Source organism: Harpia harpyja, chromosome 6, assembly GCF_026419915.1.
Source record: "Harpia harpyja isolate bHarHar1 chromosome 6, bHarHar1 primary haplotype, whole genome shotgun sequence".
Lineage (NCBI taxonomy): Eukaryota > Metazoa > Chordata > Aves > Accipitriformes > Accipitridae > Harpia > Harpia harpyja.
Window position 1 is genome coordinate 37,958,514 of NC_068945.1, and position 23,237 is coordinate 37,981,750.

The following is a 23,237-nucleotide window of genomic DNA, read 5'->3' on the forward strand; positions in this document are numbered from 1 at the left end:
TCTGAGCCCTGCTCCGACTGACTAGGCAGTCTTTTAGGCGCAGGGCATGAGGAACACTCTCTCATTGACTCCTCTCATTTGGCATCTCTGAAGATAAATGCAACCAAGTTCTGCAATACGACCGTCAGCTTCACCAACTTCTCATGTGCCGCATTTTAGGGCCTGAATGTGACCCCTCCAAGGAAGCAGTATCTCAGTCAGTTATACTTGATGTCACCTCTTGAAACTATTGTGATCACACAAAGCATTTAATCAGTATGAAGTTTTGCCATTTCAGCCATCTTTCTTCATAATATATTGTGCTGGTTTTGGCTGGGGTACAGTTAATGTTATTCATAGCAGCTGGTATGGGGCTATGCTTTGGATTTGTGCTGAAAACCGTGTCGATAACCCACGGATGTTTCTGTCACTGCTGAGCAGTGCTCACCCAGAGCCAAGGGCTCTTCTGCTTCTCCCTCCACCCCACCAGCGAGGAGGCTGGGGGGGCACAAGGGGTTGGGATGGGACACAGCCGGGACAGCTGACCCCGACTGACCCAAGGGAGATCCCAGACCATAGGACGTCATGCTCAGCATATAGAGCTGGGGGAAGAAGAAGGAAGGGGGGATGCTGGGAGCGATGGCGTTTGTCTTCCCCAGTCCCCGTTAGGTGTGATGGAGCCCTGCTGTCCTGGGGATGGCTGAACTCCTGCCTGCCCATGGGGAGTGGGGAATGGATTCCTTGTTCTGCTTTGCTTGTGTGTGCAGCCTTTGCTTTACCTGTTAAAATAACTTTTATCTCAATCCACGAGTTTTCTCACTTTTACCCTTCAGATTCTCTCCCCCATCCTGCCGGGGGGGAGTGAGCGAGCGCCTACGTGGGGCTTAGTTGCAGCTGGGGTCAAACCATGACAAATATCTACTGGAGCAGAAAATATTACCTGAAAAAATACTCTGCTCAGTTAACTCTTGCTTCCAAAAATGCTGAAAAGCTCTCAGGAGGCTCTCTGTCATTGATGTTAGGAAAATCTCTTTCTGTCACCTATAATCAAAGCAAAACAGCCACCCTTACCCCACAAAAGCTCTTTAACTCCAGCAAAACTCACAAGAAGGCAGGGCAGGGATACACAGGACCTCATTCCATCCACACTTTTACTGTCACAGATGACCACAACACTGTTACGAAATCAGAAAGCTCCAATTCAAAAGACAGTTGTTATATTTTGAGTAACATTAATACATTTATTTAATTGTAATTTACTTTTCATTCATAAAAAGGACAAAGCACGGTCCTGCTCTACTCATTTGGAAAAAAAAAAAAAGATAAAAAGTAACTAAAAAAACAGTTCAATATTCATCAGTATCAAATAATAGTAATATCAATTTTCCTGAAATATAAAGAAACAACAAATATGTCTATCTATATAAACTTTAATTAAGAACCTTGCGTTTTAAAGCAGATGATACATCAGTTAGTTTTTCTTGACAACAATTTGAAACTGAAGGTCCCGATCAAATTTACACAATTATGTGAAACAGAAAAATCTCCAACTGATCAGTATGTGAGACCTACCTCATCTGTGCTGCTGATTTAAAAAAAGAAGTGGCTTTGCTTCCCAGGTCATTTCCATGCAAAAACTAAACAGTTTTGCTTTTTACACCACGTATTAGAAAAGTAAAAGGCAATCATGCATTTGGCAAAAGATTTAGTTGTGGTTGTAGATTATATAAAAATGAGTCATACTGCAAAAGAACCAAACCAAATGAAACACAATAAACCACAATTTTTTTGTACAGAAGGCTTACAGCATATTAGTTTCTTATGTATGAAGACAGCTCATTTCTCTTTCAAATAATTATACAATTTATGAAACTCAGTAGTGTTTGACACTTTGACATTCCTCTATAAGGAAGTTATCACTTTCACCTATTTAAAAAATTTTCATCTTGTAACAAATAGTTAAAATTAAACTAAAACAGTATTATTGATATTTCTTAATGAAGACTCTACACTTTTACATGTAAATATATAGTACAAAATTATACAAATAAAAGAAGGGGGTGTAAATTATTAATTGACCTATTCTTGCTTCATGTAAATATTATTATTACGGACCTCTACAGTATCAGTTCTAAAAAGATAAAATCTATTTCTAAGTAGCTAGCAAGGTTGTGCTAATAAAATATGATTCAAAGCTTATAATTCTTGAAGCATCAGACATTGCACTATTACTTGAGCCAGCTGATTCAATATCACTGTGTTTCTTCAACATTCACACTCAAACTAATTCCCAGCACACCATGGAAAATGAAAGGAATGTGCATTTCTTTAACAACTTAAAAAAACCCAAACAAACCAACAAAAACCCCAACACTGAAGCACTGTAGACACAGTCAGAACAAAAACATTCTCTATCTCTAATAGAGTTCCCATTTTGCGAAGGCCATAGTAAACATTTAGCTTCGACTAACAGTTGGGATCTGACTTTCATGTATTAACACACAGTTGGATCATTCAGTACTCTATCAAATAGAGAAACGGTCTCAGAACTTTAAAACTCTTATTTACAACACTATGAACATTAGAACAATATCAAGTTCTTGAAAAAGCATATAATTCTCCCAAATGTATGCCTTCATTACAGGAAGGTAACACCTGGCATCTGCAGCATAAAAATGTAAATATAATAATTTTTTTACTGTGCTACTCTGTTTTTGCCATTTATTGTATATCTTTTTCTTTTTTTTATATTTTAAATCTTTTCACTTTAAAAAATAACATACGTTTCCTACCATTTCATGGTCTACCTGGCTGATCTTAACATGGACTCCATTTCCAAACTCCTAAGTGTTATATTGCTACCTTAATAATAATACTAATAATACTAAATCAAAACCAATACATTACACTGCTTCCCTGAAAGCTGACATTTGACTCCTAAAATCAGCAACAACAACCATAACGGAATTTTTCAACAGAATTGTTTCAAGAAAAGAATATGGTAAATCTCATGTCAGTGAAGCACAGGTAAATTCCTTTAAGCTGAGCATGCTATGCACGTCTCGGGTGTTCTGAACATATTTAAAATAAAAAATTCCTTGTCGCTGACTTCTATTTCAAGTCCTTCAAATTCTATCCAATAGCCTCAAGAAATACAGCTCTAAAAAAATGAAATGTTTTTGCTTTGACTGTCTCTCTAAAAACCAGTAATCCCAATAAATGAGGATGGGGCCATTCAAAAATATGCAGTACACAAAACATATAGGATAGTACAGACAGACGTAGTACTCTTACATTTATCACATACAATCAACATTTCAATCTCTATTATATTTCACAATTTGTTATTCAAGTTAAAGCACCTACGTATGGTGATTTTACTTTCACTGTACAGCCTATGGTATTGGGTTTTAACACTGTAACTTGCCCCATTGGACCGAATCATGCAACTGTCACAGATCAGCATAAGTGTTTCATAAGGCATATTGGAACAAGTTAAAAATATTTCTTAGCCTTTCAAAAGTTGATTTACTTCATGAAGGAGTTCCTGGATGCCTCAGTCCTCTTAAAGTTCATAGGAATCGGTAGGGTAATTTATTTTAAAGTGTGATTTATTTGGCTTAGGATGGTGCCACAGGAATCAAAAAGAGTCGCAGTCCTCGTCTTCAAAGGGAGTCCTTTGTGTTAGGCAGAGGACAAGGTAAATCCAGCTACATTCAGAATCCCGAGCAGGCGAGGACACCCAGGGCAGGCACCACCAGGACCAGGAGCAGAGTCGGTACTCCAGCAGCGGCACCTGCGCATCGAACAGATAACAACACGGTGTTGGTCTTACTTCAGCATTACTCGTGGTGGGGGGGGGGAACAACCCTGAATGCGAGCAAGAACGCGGGGTATGATGGTTGGAGAACCAGCTGGCGTATCTCAGCACAGCCTCTACCTGTATGGAGAATCTGAAACGGACAAAGAGACTTGCTGCGGTGCAGTGGAGGACTCGTTCTTTTGTTCTGCAAGAGCTGTTTACGCAGCGCGTTTATACAAGCAGCAAGGCCGTTCAGAACACATCAGTGTATTTTGATTTGGCCGGTCCAACAAGCCAGGAGGTTATACCAGAAGGTAAAAGGTCAAAATAAATATTTAAACATGTGAAAACAAAATTAATGGAGTCTTTGAAATGTGACGAAGCAAAGAGACACCTTTGGAAATGTTGATGTTCTTATGATCAGCAATAATCTGAGAGATGTCAAAGAGCCTGGTCCCTTTGTTTACCTGCCAGATTACAAAGTCCAGATGGCTGACTTCTAGCAGTGTGGCATTTACGTCTGTTAAAGTCACAAGGGTCTTTCTTAAACAAATATTTTAAGACGAAAAATATTAATCGACAGCTTACAAACTTTACACAACTCACTCTGGCAAACAGGCCTAAGAATTGCTATTATGTTAAATGGCTTGTATTGCCATGGTCCAGCTCCCTGTTAAGAAGCATCTATATGAGAAGCTAAGCCAGCCAAACTGTGCCTGGCTGTCAGTCTTGGAGATGGGCCAAAGGAGCTGGAGAACGGGCTGTTCTTTCATCCCAGAGACAGCTCGTCTAGGTCAGGATGGTAGCGTGTAGGTGGGCAGTGCAGGACCCAGCCTCCTGCTCGCCTTACTGTTGAACACAGACTGAGGACAGAAGTGCTTGCAGCTGGTGGTAACAGTCCTGAGGAGCTGCTGGAACCGTCCCACTGGACGTCTCTCCAGCAAATGTTCTTCTGAATGAGGAAAGACCATACTGAAAAGGTAACATGCGAACCAAACAGCACAGATTTCAGCAGGCAGCCCTGTTTTACCTAACAACAGGCGCAGTATGACAAATTTCAAGTATTCTTTCATAGGATTTAAAGTCCCGAAAGAGCATTCACATTTTCTCATCAGACCTCTTGCAAGGACAAGTAAATCACATATTCTGGCCCAGCAGCATGCAGGCTCCTAGAAAGACAAATCTGTATCTGTAGGTTTTACATGTCTGCCTCAGAAGTTTCTGCATCTTTCAGTATAAATAAAGAGCTTAATTCTTCTTTTTGTGTCTATCTCAAACCTCCTATTAATAAGGTGCTTTATTAAGTTAGCAAAACATGGTCCTGAGGCTGAAAAAATGCTGGTTTGAAGTGAGAATTTGGCAAAATAAAGACCTGTCAGTTACCTTCGAGTCTTTATTTCTTACAGTATTTCCTATCCACAATAAAAAGGAGGAAGTAAGGAAATTAGATGGACATGAAATCGATTGATAACAAAACCCATTTTTTATAACGTTTGTGGCCTAAGTCCAAATCAGAAAAGTCCAGAGTTCACCAGCTCATCAGTTAGCTGTGGATATATGAAAGTGATAGTATTTAGTCATTTGTAGCTCCTACATACATAATTGCAGGGATTTTTTCTGATGGGTTTTTCACAGTATGTCTCAACATGCTGTGGGTTTGACGTCCTTCAGATCAGCATCTCTGCTGTTTTACCATACATGTACTATTTGCAATTCCAAGATGAAATTTTGTTTTGCCCCCCAAACACGTTTTAACTAAGGATGATCACATACAGTCTTAATTTTGTACTGGGCAGAGCTTCTCCTCTTTGCAGAGGCATTTAATTGAGCCTTCATCTGCAGTTCCCCATGTTCATGGCACCATCTCCTCTCCTCATTTGCCTTTGAACAGCCCTGCTCCAAACAATGGCAGTTTTCAGGCAGTTGTTCAGAAAGCCAGGTGGAAGCGTATCTCAAACCAGAGCACTTAGTCGTCTTTCCTCACAACTGGCTTATTACAGTACTTCCCAACTAAATCCCGAGCATTGGTAGGATGGGAACAATCATGTTCCACCGGATAGATAGTACATGTGTATCACTGCAGAGAGCTGGGTCTAAAGATACCTTTCAACCAAGAGCTCTCTCTAGAGAAGGTGTTAGAGGAGTGTGTGCCCCCCCGTCCCACGAACAGAAGTATGCTAGTATGCTTCTGAGGTGACCAAATACCACGACAGGATGTGCCTACAGCTCTTCATATGCACATAGGTACAGCTTGTCGCCTAGCAAATCATTTAACGAAAAGGGGACCATAAGCCACTACCAAACAGAAGGCCTGACTTGTTTACAGTTGGCCTTCAGTAGTGAATTTAAGCGCTACTAGAAAGGCAGACCTGAAAGGCAGCGTCTCCTGACCCACAGATGAAGCTCTATGCAGACCCCACCAGGGATATATTCGGAAGACAGTCTCCAAGATGGAGACAACTATTTCCCGTCCTGTTTCTACCACAGGAGGTAGAAACAAGTATTTTTACATGACCCTGATTTCTCCATTGTTCCACCAGGGAGAAAGTCCACAACATCTGCCATGAAGCCAGAATTTTAGAGCTTTCCCCACAGAATTTATTTTCAATTTCAGCCATATTCCTCTTATTGTCCCCCTTCTTTCCAGGTCCACCCACCACCCCACTCCTCCTGACCCTGGTCCTCACTCAAATCAAGTCCTTCTGCTGCTCCAATCTCTTCTGTGTCTCCCATACTAAACTCCACCCTTTTTCTCTTGCTTCTGACACCTCAAAACTCTTCTCTGCTCCCATTCCCACCCTTCCCCCTACTGCTCTAGGGATGCTTTCTTCCTAAGTCCTTTCTGATATCCAAGCACTTGGAAAACCAAGACAAGAGACCTACCAATCCTTCTTCATCAGCTCAATTCAGCTGTAAAAAGTACATTTCTATGAATAGTATGTTTTTCCATAGGAAGCAGTATAGCCACCTCAGCAAAAGATAAAATTAAGGAAAATATTGGAAGATTGCTTTAAGTATCCACAGAGGAATTTTATGCTTAAGATAAACACGAATGTATGTTCAAATATATTCTCATACATAACAACTGCATATTTTGGCAACTGTGAAAGTACAGGGGTCTATTTATCTGTACTTTTTAGTGATTTATGAGACACATTCATCTTTTCTGAGTCTTTATCCCTAAATATCAAAGTAGTGGTTCTTAATGAATGAATAATAGCCATAGGAAAAAAAAATATCCAGATTTCATATTTAAGAATATCCACAGAAAATGTATTCTGCCTTTGTCAGACCAGGATAATGCAGTTGGAAAGACACAACTAAACTCACATTTTGAATGCTTCTAATGAAGGAAAACATGAAGAAAAGTTTGCCGAGTGACACTGAATGATGAGCAAGTATGAGGAAATCTCTATTTGCATGTAACTATTCTACAAAGAGAAAGGAGTAATAAATCTTCCCCCGAGATGTGCTCACTGGCTCCAGAATTAATAGTTAGCAATTCACCCCATTACAGCAGTTCGTTACAAGGTTTAGGCGCTGTTGCAGAGGTATGTATAACAGCTTTCTGCAATGAAGCAAATCCTACCCTTAGATGACAGCACATTAACAGAACATTAGGAGGACAAATGCACATTAAACAGATCACCTCTTCTTTTTTCTTGTTAGATTACTGACCCACATGTCAGGAACCATACTTTACTGGAAACACCATTCACCAGTGCATGACAGCCAGTACACTCCTGCAGCTCATGAATGGAAATTAATGTAAGTTTTGCCCGAGTACAGACTACAGGATTTAATTCTGTGCAGTAATGCAATTGTGATCTGTCAGTTTTAACAACCTTTAAAAGCTAGAGAAATGCCAGATAAAGACTTAACGAACGTGTACAAATAAACATGTGGATGTGAATTAAAAGAGAAGGATTATTAAGCTCCTGCTGAGGTCTGGCCAGGTATGAGCTGGACATATTTAGCACCTAAAGATTCATTCTCTCCTCAGTGTTACAACGTGTGATCTCTCCTCTCACCCAGAATCTTGCATATCCAGTGCACACGCACTTGCAAACTACAGTCAGCAAAGTCAAGGCCAAAACCAAATCAGAATCACACAACCTAACTACCACTCTAATACACCATGTGTGGATTTCTTATCAAGAGTCCTCATTTCTTTCCAATAAACAATGAACACACACCTTAAATTTGCTTTTTTTTTCCAACAGCCCCAAGCAAAAGTTGTGCAATCTTACAGCATTCCCATGGAGGCCTTACTACTGTCTGCTATAGAGTTCCTGTAGTTGATATTTTTAAGCCTAGGACTAAACTATCTACAGAAACATATACTCAGAACATAGCTTAACATCGAATACAATTTGTATGGGATGCGTGCAGTTAACCTAACTTTTTTCCTTTCTCCTATTCTCAGCAGCCTTTCTCACAAGTGGCAGTTTATCTCAGTAAATGAAGAGAACAACTGCTGGATGGGTTTTCCTTCAGCAAGATCTCTACGTATCACAGGAACTCCTGGTAAAGTCCCACTAATCCACAGCTTTCTATTTGTATTTTAAATTCTGTGTTGCCATCTCAATCACATAAAGTCTGGGATGAAATCTTTTACACTTCTGAATGGAGATCCTAGATTTTACCGACATCTTGAACTGTATGCAACAGTCTTCCTATTATACCCAAAAGAAATGAAATCCATTTAATGCCTAAATGAAACAGGGATTAAAACAGTTCAGACTTTAATGTATTTCCCAAGCCTTTGTAACAATTTGTTATTAAAAATACGTCATTATTTTCTTTAAATGTTACTTATCTTTAAGATATGACATTTTTGGTCCTTTTCCCAACATCAGTACCTTTTTACACTGGATTGTAAGAAAAAATCTAGATGCCTGTTTAGAAATCTTACTTTCATCAGATCTGTGAACCAGGAGATTAGTTACTGGTCATCTGTGAAGCTGTCATATGTGAGTAACTTCTCTTTCTCAGTGGGAAAGTGTTTGCCCTGCCAACATACACAAACTACAAGCTATTCCTTGGCTAATCATGAGCCGATCCTGTTGTGGCAAAACTCCTTCTCTGCTTTTGTTCTCAGGAAAGATTGTTCAAGAATTAATTTGCATTAAATGACATCAGTTTTCTTAGTTTCCAGGTACTGAACATCAAGGGGGATGTCTACATGACTCTTCTAGTTTGAGAAGTGTGTTTTTAAAGTGAGTATCTCAGCTGTCCCCTTTACTGGGGTTTATTTCACACTGTGCAGCTGTCTCGGATACCCTGTGCAGGACTGGACTGGAGGTAGTACAAAGTAAAACCTGACATGAGCATACAGGGTGGAGCTGGATCCTCAGCGCCGCTGTTTCTCTCTACAGATCCACTCCTCTCGTGCTGCACAAATTGTTCAGGTAGATGCAGACTGGCTATCTGAATGATACAGTCGCTGCAACACATTTTTCATGATACAGGTTATCATACATTCAGTAAGAGTAAGGAAAAGGGAAATTTTTCTTACCAGGACTGGTATTTTATATGATTCATAAAGGATTTAAGTTTGTAACATAAATTTTGTAACTTGTTAAGAAATAAGTCTGCCTTTGTGTCTGTTTTGCAAAATAGATTCCTTTTTTCTGAAAGAACTCCTACCCATTTTCCTGTAAATAATATTATGCTTTTGGTCCAGGAGCCAAGGACCGATCATCCCCCAGGGCTGTCTGTTTTTATATCTCTCCTTTTTACTTTAAGAAAGGTAAATGCAAAGCCTTCTCATATTCTGTTTGTCTTTGCTTCTAACTAAGCTTGTCCACTTCTCTGGGAAAAAATTAGGCCACCTGAAAAAAAAACCAAAGGGGGATTCTTGCCTGCTCCATTTGTTAGTTTCTTTAGCATCTATTAGGGCAACCAAGTTGGTGAGGGGCCTTGAGCACAAGTCTTATGAGGAGCGGCTGAGGGAACTGGGGTTGTTCAGTCTGGAAAAGAGGAGGCTGAAGGCAGACCTTATCGCTCTCTACAACTACCTGAAAGGGGGTTGTAGTGAGGAGGGTGTTGGTCTCTTCTGTCAGGTGGCTGGAGATAGGACAAGAGGAAATGGCCTCAAGTTGAGGCAAGGGAGATTTAGGTTAGATATTAGGAAAAATTTTTTTACTGAGAGGGTTGTCAAACATTGGAATGGGCTGCCCAGGGAAGTGGTTGAGTCACCATCCCTGGAGGTATTCAAAAAGCGAGTGGATAGGGTACTCCAGGGCATGGTTTAGGGGGCATGGTTAATGGTTGGACTTGATGATCTTGAAGGTCTTTTCCAACCGAAATGATTCTATGATTCTATGATTCTATGATTCTATTAGGCTTCATTAGTATCTGTTTTCTGAGTGTTTTCATATTTACCCAGGTAAAACAGAAAAGCAAGAAGGGAGGAAATGTAATTTCTTCAGGTTAAACTAAACTGCATAAAAGAAGTGGGTGGGTTTGTAGTTCTGTCAGCTGGCTTCTGAAAAGAAATTCCACTTGTCCCAGCTGGAAATACTGTCTTCATGAAAGACTACTGCAAAAGAAACAGGTAGTATCAGCTGACATGATTCAAATTCTGCTATCCCTATTCATGGCAAATGGAAAATAACTGAACTAATTAGAATATGCTTATCTTGCATCACTGGCATCATTGTTAAGTCATGGGTCCAATTTTCCCTTGTCTAGGAATACCTTTGTTCGGGCACGAGGAAATTTTCCTCTTGCCTGTGCCATAAACCTTTCAAGAAAGGTGCTATGGAGTAATTCACAACCCTGTGAATTACTGTTTTGCAGCAGAGTAGATGTATAGGATGGAAATAATGCTGTCTGTGCATCTGCCCATGCTCTGTGCCGTGTTAAGGTTTGCTGTGCATCTGCGGAACAGCTTTAAAACTATTATAAGGAAAAGAGAGAGAACATTAAAAACGTATTTGAAGAGCTGCTGGTGGTCTGGGTGGTTTGTCCACCCCATGGTGTTAGTCCGTCTTCTCCTACTTCAAAATCCATACATTAAAGTAAACGTTTTGTTTTGTTCTGGCAATGGCACCTGGTGTGTTGGCAGTGTTGGCAGGCAGCAGCAGGGGCTTCTTTTCCATTGACTCTGGCCCTGCTACAGACCTGGGCTGCCAAAATGAAAAGAGGCCTTGGACTCTGAGGAAAATGAGGTAATTTTCAGTTGGTGGGCTATTACTTATCTGTCAATAAATGTAGATTATTTCTCAGATACCTCTTCCCTTTCACGTATGTTAATGTTCATTACAGATTCTTTTGCATGGAGAGTTAAGTAGAAGACCACAGGTAATATTTTTAAAATGTACTCTTTTAAAGCAGTATACTCAACAAATAATAGCAAGAACAACTGTGGAGGTCCTCCTGTGACCCAGGCAACAGCTGTAGTTGTACTTCACACGAATTTTATGAGTTTCAGGATCACTTATACGACCTAAAGGCTTGTCATACCTCTCAGCATCTGCCCTGTCTCTCCGGTTTTGAGTGGTCACTCCAGACAAACTGGCTCACCAGCAGCACCAGCAGTACTGCAGTACTGCCAGGCCAAGTAAAGCTGAATCATGTGCTCAGCTAGGACGAGGTGTTCACTGCCGGGAACTGCCTGCTGAAGCAGCAGGAGGAGCTTGGAGCAAGTTTCGATAGCCCACCCCTATAGAAAAGCTTATCTGTGATTACACTGATTGTCTGGTGTGGCAAAACACTTGGCTGCCAATGTTCCCACATAAATGTATTCTGCACTGCCTCAGAAATTATGGTTGATAGTTGTCATTCAGAGGAATTCGATCATCCTCTGAGGGAGTCATTGACAGGTTTTTCATCGAAAAGGGCTAATTTTTCAGGAAAAAAATAGGAGGTCAGAAGAGAAAGTTTCATTGTAACCCTGAAAAGAAGAAAAAGGACAGATCTTCTTTGGCCAGCTGGCATGTCTGGGGATTTCTGAGTGAGGAACCTACTCCTCCTTGGTCAAGAAAATAGGGATTTCTGAATGTTTTTTACAAGTAAATTCACCCCAAGTATACACCAGATGTATATATTGCAAATAGTCCACACTTAAACAACCACGCGGTACAATGGGCAAACAGCAGAAACTCTTCAGGTGCAAAATGGTGGTGAACTAATGGGAAAAATACTATAGTTTTGGAATTTCTGTGTTCCTGGGAACAAATGCGGCACGTATAAATACTGAGGCATGTTAAAAGCCTGTCTTGAAAATCTTCATCTTGCAGCCTGTAGGCTGGCTCACACATCAGAAGGTGAAGAAGGACGCCCTCAGCTTCTACAAGAGTAGAAGCGCCCAGTCTCAACAGGCTGGATGACATCCCTCCGCTGCATGCCACAAGACTTGCATAGCATGTACAGTGCAGGGCTCACGCTCATGAAACTGGCCATTTGCTATACAGTCTTCATGTACAATTTTCCAAGGTAGCTGGGTAGCAAGATCTCTGGTAAAGAAGACAGAGAGGAATAGGCAGTATAAAGCATTTTAGAGGGCTGCATAGGCTGCATAAACCAAAGAAAAGGCACACTGGTTAATACAGAACCTCTACTGGGAAGGCTCCAATTTGGCCAGTTCCAAACAAAGGTAAAATAAAAGGAGAAACAGATGAAGGTAGAAACTAGCAAGAACACACAAAAAACCAAGAGCAGGGGTTTAGTGTAGAAATTGTTCCTAGTTTGAGACATTTGTTGGCGACTCCATCTGGTCTTCTGACAAAGTAATTTTCGGATTGTGAGGACCTTGTAGGTACATGCGGAAAAGGCTGTGATTAGTATTGCACTCCCCTCCAGCTGAGCACATCATTTTGCATTTTAGTGTCCTGATACAGAAGTACTAACAGCCATTGTAACTGAGTGCAAACACCTCCTTTATAGCCAGATAAAGCTTTTTACCTCCATACTGTGTAATGTCAGAAAAAGATTTGAAACAACCCATCACTGGGTTCTATTATTATAGAAAATAATAACTTAGAAATTAATGAAATACTTGTTTTAGGGAGAGAGACAAAATCTTCTCATGTGGAAATAAATGAGGGAAACATTTTTTTACAGATAATATCTAAATGAGCCAGCAGCGCCTAAACCCAGCTTTAAACAGCTGCTCATCTGTTCAGATGAGGGACTTACGCTGCCACATTAAATTCTACATTTCACTTATGTCTGCTCAGCAGTATTAGAAAATAATACTGAGTTACAGAATTCAAGCACAGAAGGATCGTTATGTCTGTTAATGTATATGCTATATCATCTAAATATTGCTTCACATACAATACAGTTTAAGCAGCCTTTTACTTAGTTTCTCCTGTACTGAGCCTAGGAAGATAGATTTTTCTAAAACACACCTTCTAAAATGGCTTGCAGCCTTGATTTAGAAACACTAGGAGTTGAAAAGCAAAAAATCAAGAAGATCTTCATGCTTCTGGAGAAATTTTCAAATTGATCTTCTGTTAAAATTTATCTCCTGATAAAATTCTTACTTCAGCCACTCTATAGCTAGAGCCGCAAGCACCAAATTTGATACTCTGAAACGTTCACATGAACTTAGATGAAGGATCCTTCTGACATTTCCTACTTTGACAGAAGTAATATTCCTCCTTCCCTTCCCACTTAATATAATGGTGTTGAACAGGCACAGGAAACAGACCAGGTAGCACTCCTACAGTGTCTACTTCTAAGAACTCTGTTGTCAACTCTCCATCGCTTGCTTCTATGAACAGGCTTTGGAATACGGTGAAAGTAAAATAGATGGCACTGATCTTTAAAGGCAAGAACACTTTGACATTGAAGTCCTTCAAGTATTCTGAAAAGAGCATGGAGCATTTCAGTATGTAATAAGATGTACTATTCAATATATCTAAATTTATCGATATATACAAAGAGGGCAAAAATACAAGTATTTTGTATGGTCACTGGCACTTAAACGATAAGTTCAAGTTAGCAAATACGTGATTTTATCTACTCCTCATATCTGTAGTAACAAATCTATTTATACATGAATACAAACCTGCCAAATAATCACAGTACAAACTGTACTTCTAATGAAACATTTATCATTTAATGTACTGTCAGCTGACCTCAAGTTTGGAAGTTACACAGTTTGCAGGAGCGCAAAATGCCTGGTTGTACCTGGTTGTAACTCTGGGGCTGCCTAGTCTGACCTCCAACTCATATCAGGACTGTCGCCAACACTGGATGTCATCAGCGGTAGCTCTGCCTAGCTGAGTCACAGAACTCTCCAAAGACAAAAACTGCACAGCCTCTCTGGGTAACCTGCTCCAGCGCTGCACTACCCTCTGGGTGAAGTTTTTCCTAATGTCCAGCCTGAACCTCCCAAACTGCAATTTCTGGCCACTGCCCTATGTTTTATCATCTGCCATGACCAAGACTTTGGCTTCATCGTCTTTGTAACCGCTCTTTATACAGTTATGTGCTTCTGTTAGATAGCCCCTCTCCACCATGCTAAACCTTGGTGTTTACTAAAGGACCTAGACTCTGTGATACTTCCTTAATACTAAATTAAAGAGTTGTGCACCTTCCGTATTACCAAAGGGTGTTGCTGAAATCCCTCGGACTTTGCCACTGAAGTAACTGGAAGACTATCACTGCTGCCTTTGTCAGAGGATCACTGGGTTTTGTTCTCTTAAGAGAGAGGTTTCATCAAAAGGTGTGTTACAGCAGACGTCTAACCTAGGCCTTCTGAATCACTCTCCTCGCTAAGAAGAAAAGAGTCTGGCTAGGTTAGGTGCATAAAACTGAGAGGTATGAGTATACCACCACCCCAAGGCACCCATAAAAAGTGAGATAGATTGTTAACCGCTGAACTGAAAAATACCACAAGGATTTGAATAAGGCAGTTCCACGTCTTGCTACTGAAAATTAAAACACGTAAGAATTGTCATGACTAGAAAGTATTCCCTTCTTCATTCCTTCACCCCTGTGATCATGTCTGCAATCCTGTCTAGATTATTAAGGGGAAAAAAATAATGAGAAGACTCTTCCAAAGATTACTTTAAATCACTCTAAACACTACTTGGCTGGCTTTGATTTCTCAAAGCAATTAAAAATACTGTATAAATATAGTTCAATAGTTAAATGTCCTACCAAGAGTTGAAAGCAGAATATGCATTTGATTTAAATTAAATCATTATGCATCAAAGGGATTACACTATTAAAGCAAAATACTAATCTTGGCATTCACTCTATGAGCTATGTGACTTTTTCTGGGGTATTTTTGCTATGTTGCTACATTTAAGCATAAGAGAGTTAAATAATGATCTTTTGGATTTTTTCCATCTTCTAATGGTAGAGTACAATGAATATAAAATACGAAGTATTTTGTTTCATAAAAGGGAAGGATTACAGTGTTCCTGTGTTAGTATAATAAGAACACTGAAAGTACCTGTACGATATGTCTCAACGACTGGATAAATTAATGCAGTAGTTCAGCCAAACCGAATTTCAATGTGAGACCTTTAATTCATTGATGAATTGATGGTCCTACTGAAACAGTGGCAATCAAAATCTTGCTGAATTTTTTATTTCTGACTGCACAGTGAAGCAACATTTATTTTTCTTTTTCTCCTTAAACATTTTAAAAGTCAGTCATTGTTTGGTGGGTAACATTCAAGCTGCTGAAAACAGTAAAGAAAGTATTTAAGGGTTTCAGAAGAAGAAAACAATCCTTTGTCCATCAACTAAATATTATTCAGGCATTTCATAGTCCACTTTCCTGAAACTGGGAGTATAGGGTCAGCTTTAGTGAGTCTGACCAAAGGCCTCTCTAGCTCAGGACACTGACTCCAACAGTGGTCTGTAACAGGTACAGTGGGGGAAAAAAAAAAAAAAAATCATACCGTGCAGAATATGACTTTCCTCTTATATTCTTTCCCACTTGTGTCAAAGTAGCTCCTGAGCTACTTTGTAGCTTCTTTTCAGTAGCTCCTGAGTCAAAGGCTGAATATAGGACATAGTTTTAAATGAGGGCTGATAGACCAAGCCTCTATAACTTTGTCCTGCACAACATCCTGTCACAGGAAGGTCCACAGTTTAATTCTGTGCCATGCAAAAGAGTGTAACTTGGATAGTTTTCTATCTGCTGCCTGCTAATTTTACTGAGTACTGTCATTCTTATAATGTGAAGAAAAGTGAATAATCTTTTCCTACTTACCTCTTGCAATTACCGAATTGTTCATGACTACCCTACTCTAGCTGAAGACTCCTTGCCTCTCTCACACACCTCACCCAGAATTCAGTCCAGAGCTGTTACCTTCACTGATTTTCCCTGTACTTTTACAGTATCTTTCTTTAGTGTCTTTTAGTATCTTCAGTATCTTTACTTTCCGAGCTCCAACAAGAACGTATGTTTTCCGTGACAGTCACACCTTCCTACAGCATTCTTGCAAGCTTGGGGATAGCCGGCAAAATCTCCAACATCTAACACGTTAAAACATGTAACAAAGTGTATGAAGTTGCCATAGATTTCCTTTTTGCTAATGTTTAAAGGCACTGCGGAGTTCTCATGCCTTCATGTGACCATGCAATAGCCGTCAGTGGGGATTCTGCAGGCAGTTCCCAAGCTCCCACAAACAGGCATGTGGCAACTCGGACTGAAGATGAAAGCAGGAGGAAGCCACACAGTTCTTTTCAAGACAGTGGCCTTTTTCTGTTTTCTGATGGATTGCAACTACGGTTTCTTGTCTTGTCAGTATTTTCTGATAATGAGCAACATATCCTGCTCTTGTTTTGTGTGATACTGTTCTCTTAAACCTCTGTTGCGTTCTAAGCATGTACGCACACATCCAGTTTCTAGCTACAGAGCCTGTCAACAACCACAGCACAGCTTAGTTAGAAGCCTTATAGCTAAAAATGAAATTTTGTTGTATTCACACTTTGTGTGTATCCAGGCTTTCCCATATAAATAAACACAAATGACAAAATAAACAGCATTGGGATTATCATACGATAATGCAGACTAAGAAAACGTAACAAGATAGGAAAACACTTCTGCAGTCTGTCCTACTGTTGAGTTTGAATATAAGAAAAAGAGAAGAAACTGCAATTAAGGAGAATATGGCTTTTCAAGAAAATGTTTGTTCTAGCACTGAATACATTGTAATGCACAGAACTGTCAAACCTTAGTTGTCAAAGTAAGGCTTCGAAGGAGGCAGCACCAATAAATCAGAACTGTGATGAAATGAAATGTGATGATGAAGGAAAATCAAGAGATATACCAGAGAACCTAATATGTTTTTTTAGGCAGATTTATGTACCAGGTTAGAGGGTATTCTGAGTATTTTCTACTTAATTTTCAAGCCATGAGACAACAGCAAATGCATTGTGAAAATTACTGTTCTTTTAGAGGAGAGCCCTTTTGGAAATGTATTTTTAGTTCAGTAGAAGCTTTTTGCTACATTCTTGTCACAGATGAATAGTAAGTTCCAAGATCAGTAAGGGAGGACTGTCATGCCAGTTACAGGACTGTTTTCATCAGCATTCCTTATTAATTTTACCTGTGTTCTCCTCTTTTCTTATTACTACAGCCATCTTTGCAACAGATGGACATTTTCAAATTAAGATCAAAAGATTTTGATTATACCACATGAAAAGTGAATGATCACCTGATTTACTTGATACTAATATGTGCAATAAATATTAATGTCCCCTTTATATAATAATAAAAAAAATTAAAAGATAAAATAATTAAAATGTTTGTATGAGTTGCTACAGGCAAAACTTTTGCATTTTCCTTTGAAAAAGCTATGCTTCAAAGTAAATACTTTTTCAGGATCCTAAAACATGTCTCTGGCAAATGGAACTCATATGTATATATATATGTCTGCAGTGAACACAGAGATTTTTATTCTCTTGCTATAAGCATATGCAATACATAAATTATTCTTTGTCCATATTTAAACTGAGACATTAACCTGATTTCATATTTGAAGGTGAAGGGGCACAGTATCTTCCCTTTTTTCCAATATTTTCCCAAATCAGAAGTTACCCCCCCCTCTCCCCCCCGCCCCGGATGAAATTTTAAAATTTGAGAGCTTGATTCTATTTTTCCTTACTCTGGCATAAATTAATTGCACTGAGGCCAGTGCAGTTACACAAGTGAAGTGAGAAAAGAACCAAGCACCATATGGTTTTAGTTCCTACTGATTGCAAGATTGCTTTGATTACATTAATACTAGCATTATGACAAAGCACGGCAATTCAAAAAGCATGCAAGAGACAAAAAAAAAATTCTCAGCCTTTAAAATAGTTAATATATTTCAAAGAAAACCGATAAGCCTATTATTAGCTATTGAAACTCCTTTGGTTAAACAAGTAGTTCCAATCTTCGGCTGGCTGTGGTATCTCAAGAATGAATTTTAAATTGTGGAGCTCATTAATTTACTACAATGGGCTTGAAAAATATCCCCAAACCTCTAACTGTACAACAGGCACTAGCCAATAAAATACAACAGTTCATGAATGTATTTTACACTGATTATAGCTGTATGCTGAAATGCAGCTCAGCATATATACAGAAAGTGATTTTATGATAAGTATTTATATTTCAAGATCTTCAGTAAAAAGAAACTCATGTGAGATGGCTGTGTTTGGTAAACTTCCTTTATATCATTCTCAACTAAAACCGTGTATCTGTAGGAAGCTGACTGGTTATATGAGAGCAAAGTTGCTGTAGGACATTTGCCTCCCTCTTCAGCATGTGACTCGGTTTTCTGTGAGAAGGGAGAGGATGAGGAAAACATAAAAGAAAGCTTCTCCCTTAGACAAGGGGTTGAGCTAGAAAGAACATATATTTCTAGTTTCTTTTACATTTGACTTTCAAACGTAATTTCGTTAGTTAAAACGTGCTGTATTTTTAATACTTTAAGTTAAGACGTCAAGGCCAGTTAGGGTTCCTGAACTAGATGTTCTTGTACTTAAACCTAATTCAGACCTAATTCAGCAAGTGCTAAGAATTGCTCAGACTACATCTACAACAGGCTGCCAACATGGTAGCCTAGCGCAGCAACAGCAGCCACACAAATCAAGGAAATGGTTTTGGTGTGCAAATAGGTGGAATTCATACAACTGAAATCTAGGCCAAAAGATGTCTTCTGGTGTCCTGTCTGGCCTCCAGCTGCTGATCCAGAAGACCTCAGGTCCCCTGTAGATCATATCATGCCTGCCAGCATTGTGTGGATGTCCCTGGTAATTGGGGGCATCTCAAATGCTACAGGTTTTGTTTAAGCTTCTGAATTACACCCTAGATGACAACTGATTATAATGGGAGCTTAGACTTAACTCAGGTGTATTATGTAGATTACTTTGGATTTGAAACCCACTGAACAGCAGGAAAACACCAATCTGGAAGACACATAGTTTTTCTAGACATTCCTCCCTCTTCAGTACAGCCTTCCAGTTTGCTTAAGATGTGGTCATTCCTGGTCAGCACCCAGGCTATTTTGAACCCCTGCCCTAGTTGCTTAATTCTCCCCATTGACTTAGGCAGGAAACTAATTTGGTTTGCAAACTCTGGAATCAGATGCCTAAAGGTCAGGTAAGGCAATGGTCCTCTTGCATTTGATAAGATGCCTTGTGTTTTGCCTTAGCTATTGTTTACATTTCTCTGTAAATATGTAAGTTCCATTTTGGCCAGTCGACCACCAGAACACACATTACTATCAAACTTCTCTTCTTTGCAAGTGTCTGAGAAAAATGACCATTACTTGAAAGCTTCTCACCACTCTATCACCCTTCTTGTGCAATTATTCTAAACCCTGTCACACTACTAGAAAATTTCCTTAAGAATAAAAATTAGCAGACATAATTTGCCATGTGTAGGTGTTAAAACTACACTTCATCCTGCTCTTTGGAAAAAGCATAGTTTGAGCTGAGAAATAGCCTGAAATGCTTGCCCAATTCTCTGTATACTGTGTATTCCAAAGAGATTACCCTGACTTTTGTCTCCTTTTTCATCTCCTTTTCCAAACTGAATCCAGGGAATGCTGCCTCTACCTAGGCCACCAGAGGCACAGTCCTTCTCTGTCTAGCTGGGGTATCGTAGAAGTCGTGGCTGAAAACTTGTCTGCAGCGTGGAAGACAGAGCAACACAAAACTCTACAAACTAGCATTTGTAGAGTGCTAACTCTCCCAGAGGTACTCACTCCATACGGGCACACTTGGGGCAGGTCTTACTGGCAAGACTGATCAGCTTGGGGTCAACGTTGTACTGACATGATGGTTCTGCTTCTAGTCTGGGAAGTAATCGATCAGCTGCTACCTAAAGGGTCTTTGCACCACACTGATGCTAGATGATAATGTATGTATGATACAAAGATGACCTAAGACATGTCCTAAAGATAGCAGTTGCTTCAGCTTTTCTGCAGCTCATAAAATATGTTAAAAGTGATTCCCCCAGAGAATAATATAACGCAATGTATGACAGCTTTTGTACAAAGATGACCTAAGACATGTCCTAAAGATAGCAGTTGCTTCAGCTTTTCTGCAGCTCATAAAATATGTTAAAAGTGATTCCCCCAGAGAATGATAATATAACGCAATGTATGACAGCTTTTGTAAAGTGGTTGACCTAGTACCCCAAGACATTCTCACAGAAAATGATACACACGATTAACACAGTGTATGCTAAATGGATTAAGAATTCAGTCACTGGCAGATTTCAAAACACAATTATTGAAGAACGGTCACACTGAATTTCTAGTGTAATTCCACGGTGAACAGTAGCAGACCGAATCCAATCCAATAATTTTCATTAAAACTAGAAGTAAACACCTAAGGAACTGTGTACATGAACCAAAATGGCAAAGTAGTAAAGAGTAATGACAACAACACATTCATATAGAAATCCAGATAGCATGAGAACTTAAGCCATTCAAACCAACTGTGCTTTGCCGTAGCCACATGCAAAATTATAACCAAGGAAAAAAAAAGACATGCCACACAGATCAGGATGGGATTCTGTATCCTGGAGAGCAGGGATTCCAGGAAGGATTTAGAGCTGGTGTTGGACAAACAAGACGAACACCATTTTATAGCTCAGTGCAAGGAAATAAATAGCTAATGAAAGCCTTTCATGAATAATGCTGGGAGTAGTAAGTGTAGGGAGGCGAGACTATCTCTGCAGACAGCAGAGTTGAAACAGTGCATATAGTTATAGTGTCTATGGTCCTAAAGGAATTCTCAGAAGTTGGAGAGATGAAGAGAAGAGGTGTTGAAATTATTTAAGACCTGAAGAAAATGTTATCATGGAGAAATTCAAGGTGCTCAGTCTGTTTAGCATTTGATCAATCACTTGACAGATATATATATACATTTCTTAATGGGGAGAACATATCGGGCACAAAAAGACGCTTTAATCTAGACAAAAGCTATAAAAGGGAACAATGGCCAGACCCCCAAACCAGATAAATATGGAGAAAAAATTAGGAAAAAAACCCGTCAACAGTGCAGGTGATTAACCATGAGAACAAAATATCTGGCAAATAATGGATTCTCCACCTCTAGATTCCATTTGATCAAGAGCGGAATAGATGGTTCATACAAACAAAAATGGTGATACCCATGAGTTCACACTAGGTGATATAAATGGTACATATTATTGAAAACCAGCAGATTGGAGGTCCACTCCTTTAGGAGTAGGCAGCTTCTCTCACAGTACACGGATAATATAGCATTGGCATTGCTTTTTTTAAAAGACACAACTATGGTTGCACTGACTGTGTGACAAGAATACTGTTGATGTTTAATCCTTACTATTTCCCAAGTTCATTTCTTAATTAAAAAGACAAGAATACAATGCAAGTGTTTAAATCATAACCTTGGAAAGACACTATCCAAGTCCTTGATGTTTATTGTCCTGGTTTCAGCTGGGATAGAGTTAACTGTCTTCCTAGTAGCTGGTACAGTGCTATGTTTTGAGTTCAGAGCGAAGAATGTTGATAACACTGATGTTTTCAGTTGTTGCTCAGTAGTGTTTAGACTAATGTCAAGGATTTTTCAGCTTCTCATGCCCAGCCAGTGAGAAAGCTGGAGGGGCACAAGAAGTTGGCACAGGACACAGCCAGGGCACCTGACCCAAACTGGCCAACGGTGTATTCCATACCATGTGACGTCCCATCCAGTACAGAAACGGGGAAGTGGGGGGCAGGGATTCGCCGCTCGGGGGACTGGCTGGGTGTCGGTCGGCGGGTGGTGAGCAATTGCACTGCGTATCATTTGTACATTCCAATCCTTTCATTATTGCTGTTGTCATTTTATTAGTGTTATCATTATCATTATTAGTTTCTTCTTTTCTGTTCTATTAAACCGTTCTTATCTCAACCCACGGGTTTTGCTTCTTTTCCCGATTTTCTCCCCCATCCCACTGGGTGGGGGGGAGTGAGTGAGCGGCTGCGTGGTGTTTAGTTGCTGGCTGGGGTTAAACCACGACAGTCCTTTTTGGCGCCCAACGTGGGGCACGAAGGGTTGAGATAACGACAAACCTGACCAGTGCTTGTTAAAACAAATTTGTTATAAGCATTCATTATATCGGTCTAATAGTCGCTGGTCATTATGTTGATTTATGTGTTCTTAGAGTTGTTGCTCTGGTTTTTAAAATTCTGTTATGTATCACCTCGCTTGCTGTATGTAGTCCCTCTTCTGCTGCTTATCATCCGTGGGAGGTGGATTAAGGTTTTCGCTTTGATGTATTGTATAACACTGGTTTATGGTATGATAAAGTCGTCGGCTGTGGGATTAATCCGGTACTTGCACCCAGCACTGTCACCTTTATACTGTGGAAGCCATCTGTGGGAAACTATTAATAATTATACCATTTACCTTTCCTCCTTGGAAAACCAGTCTATGGGTGGGATACCTTTCTTCCCCTCTCCTTTCTCCTTCAGTCCAGTTACAATGGTGTTTGAGAATTTTGAAAAATTTGAATACTCTTGGGATGTTGGGACCAGCACGGTCCTAGCCCTACTGCTAGGAATTAGCATGCTTCTGAATGTGGTTCAGCTCTCGTTTAAGGTTAAACAACTATTTAAGAAAATCACCCAGAGATCTGCCCCAAGGCTGGATAATTATGAGTGGCAGGGTGTGTGGGGTAGTATGGGCAAGTACCTAGAAAAGTGGGCACCTCCAGTGTTTTGGAAATTCACCCCTGAACAAGTGCAGAATCCAGAAGAACTAGTAAAATATTTGGAAAAGGTATGCTGTCACCCCGGCAGCTCCAGAGAGATACAAATTACTGCAACGTGCTGGGGCCTGGCCCATGCCTATCGAGCCCTGTTCGACACCACTCAGTACCCTCAAGGGGAAGAGAAGGTCTCTGGACCTAACAACAAAACGATGAGCACTGTGGCTATCCAAACCTCAGCGACAGGCACTGCAGCCCCTCCAGCCTCGGCAATGAGCATGGCAGCTACCCAAACCTCGGCAACGGGCA

At 39.9% G+C, this 23,237-nt stretch overlaps 1 protein-coding gene across 1 annotated transcript in view; it reads right to left on the minus strand.

Moving 5' to 3' along the window:
• Positions 1-1,393: 1,393 nt before the first annotated feature.
• The window catches only part of CNTN1 (contactin 1), a 271,066-nt gene continuing 249,222 nt past the window's right edge, over positions 1,394-23,237 (minus strand). Inside the window, exon 24 of the mRNA XM_052789887.1 lies at positions 1,394-3,775. Coding sequence (XP_052645847.1) covers positions 3,696-3,775 — 80 coding nt within the window. The 3' untranslated portion in view covers positions 1,394-3,695. The remainder of the gene's footprint in view (positions 3,776-23,237) is intronic.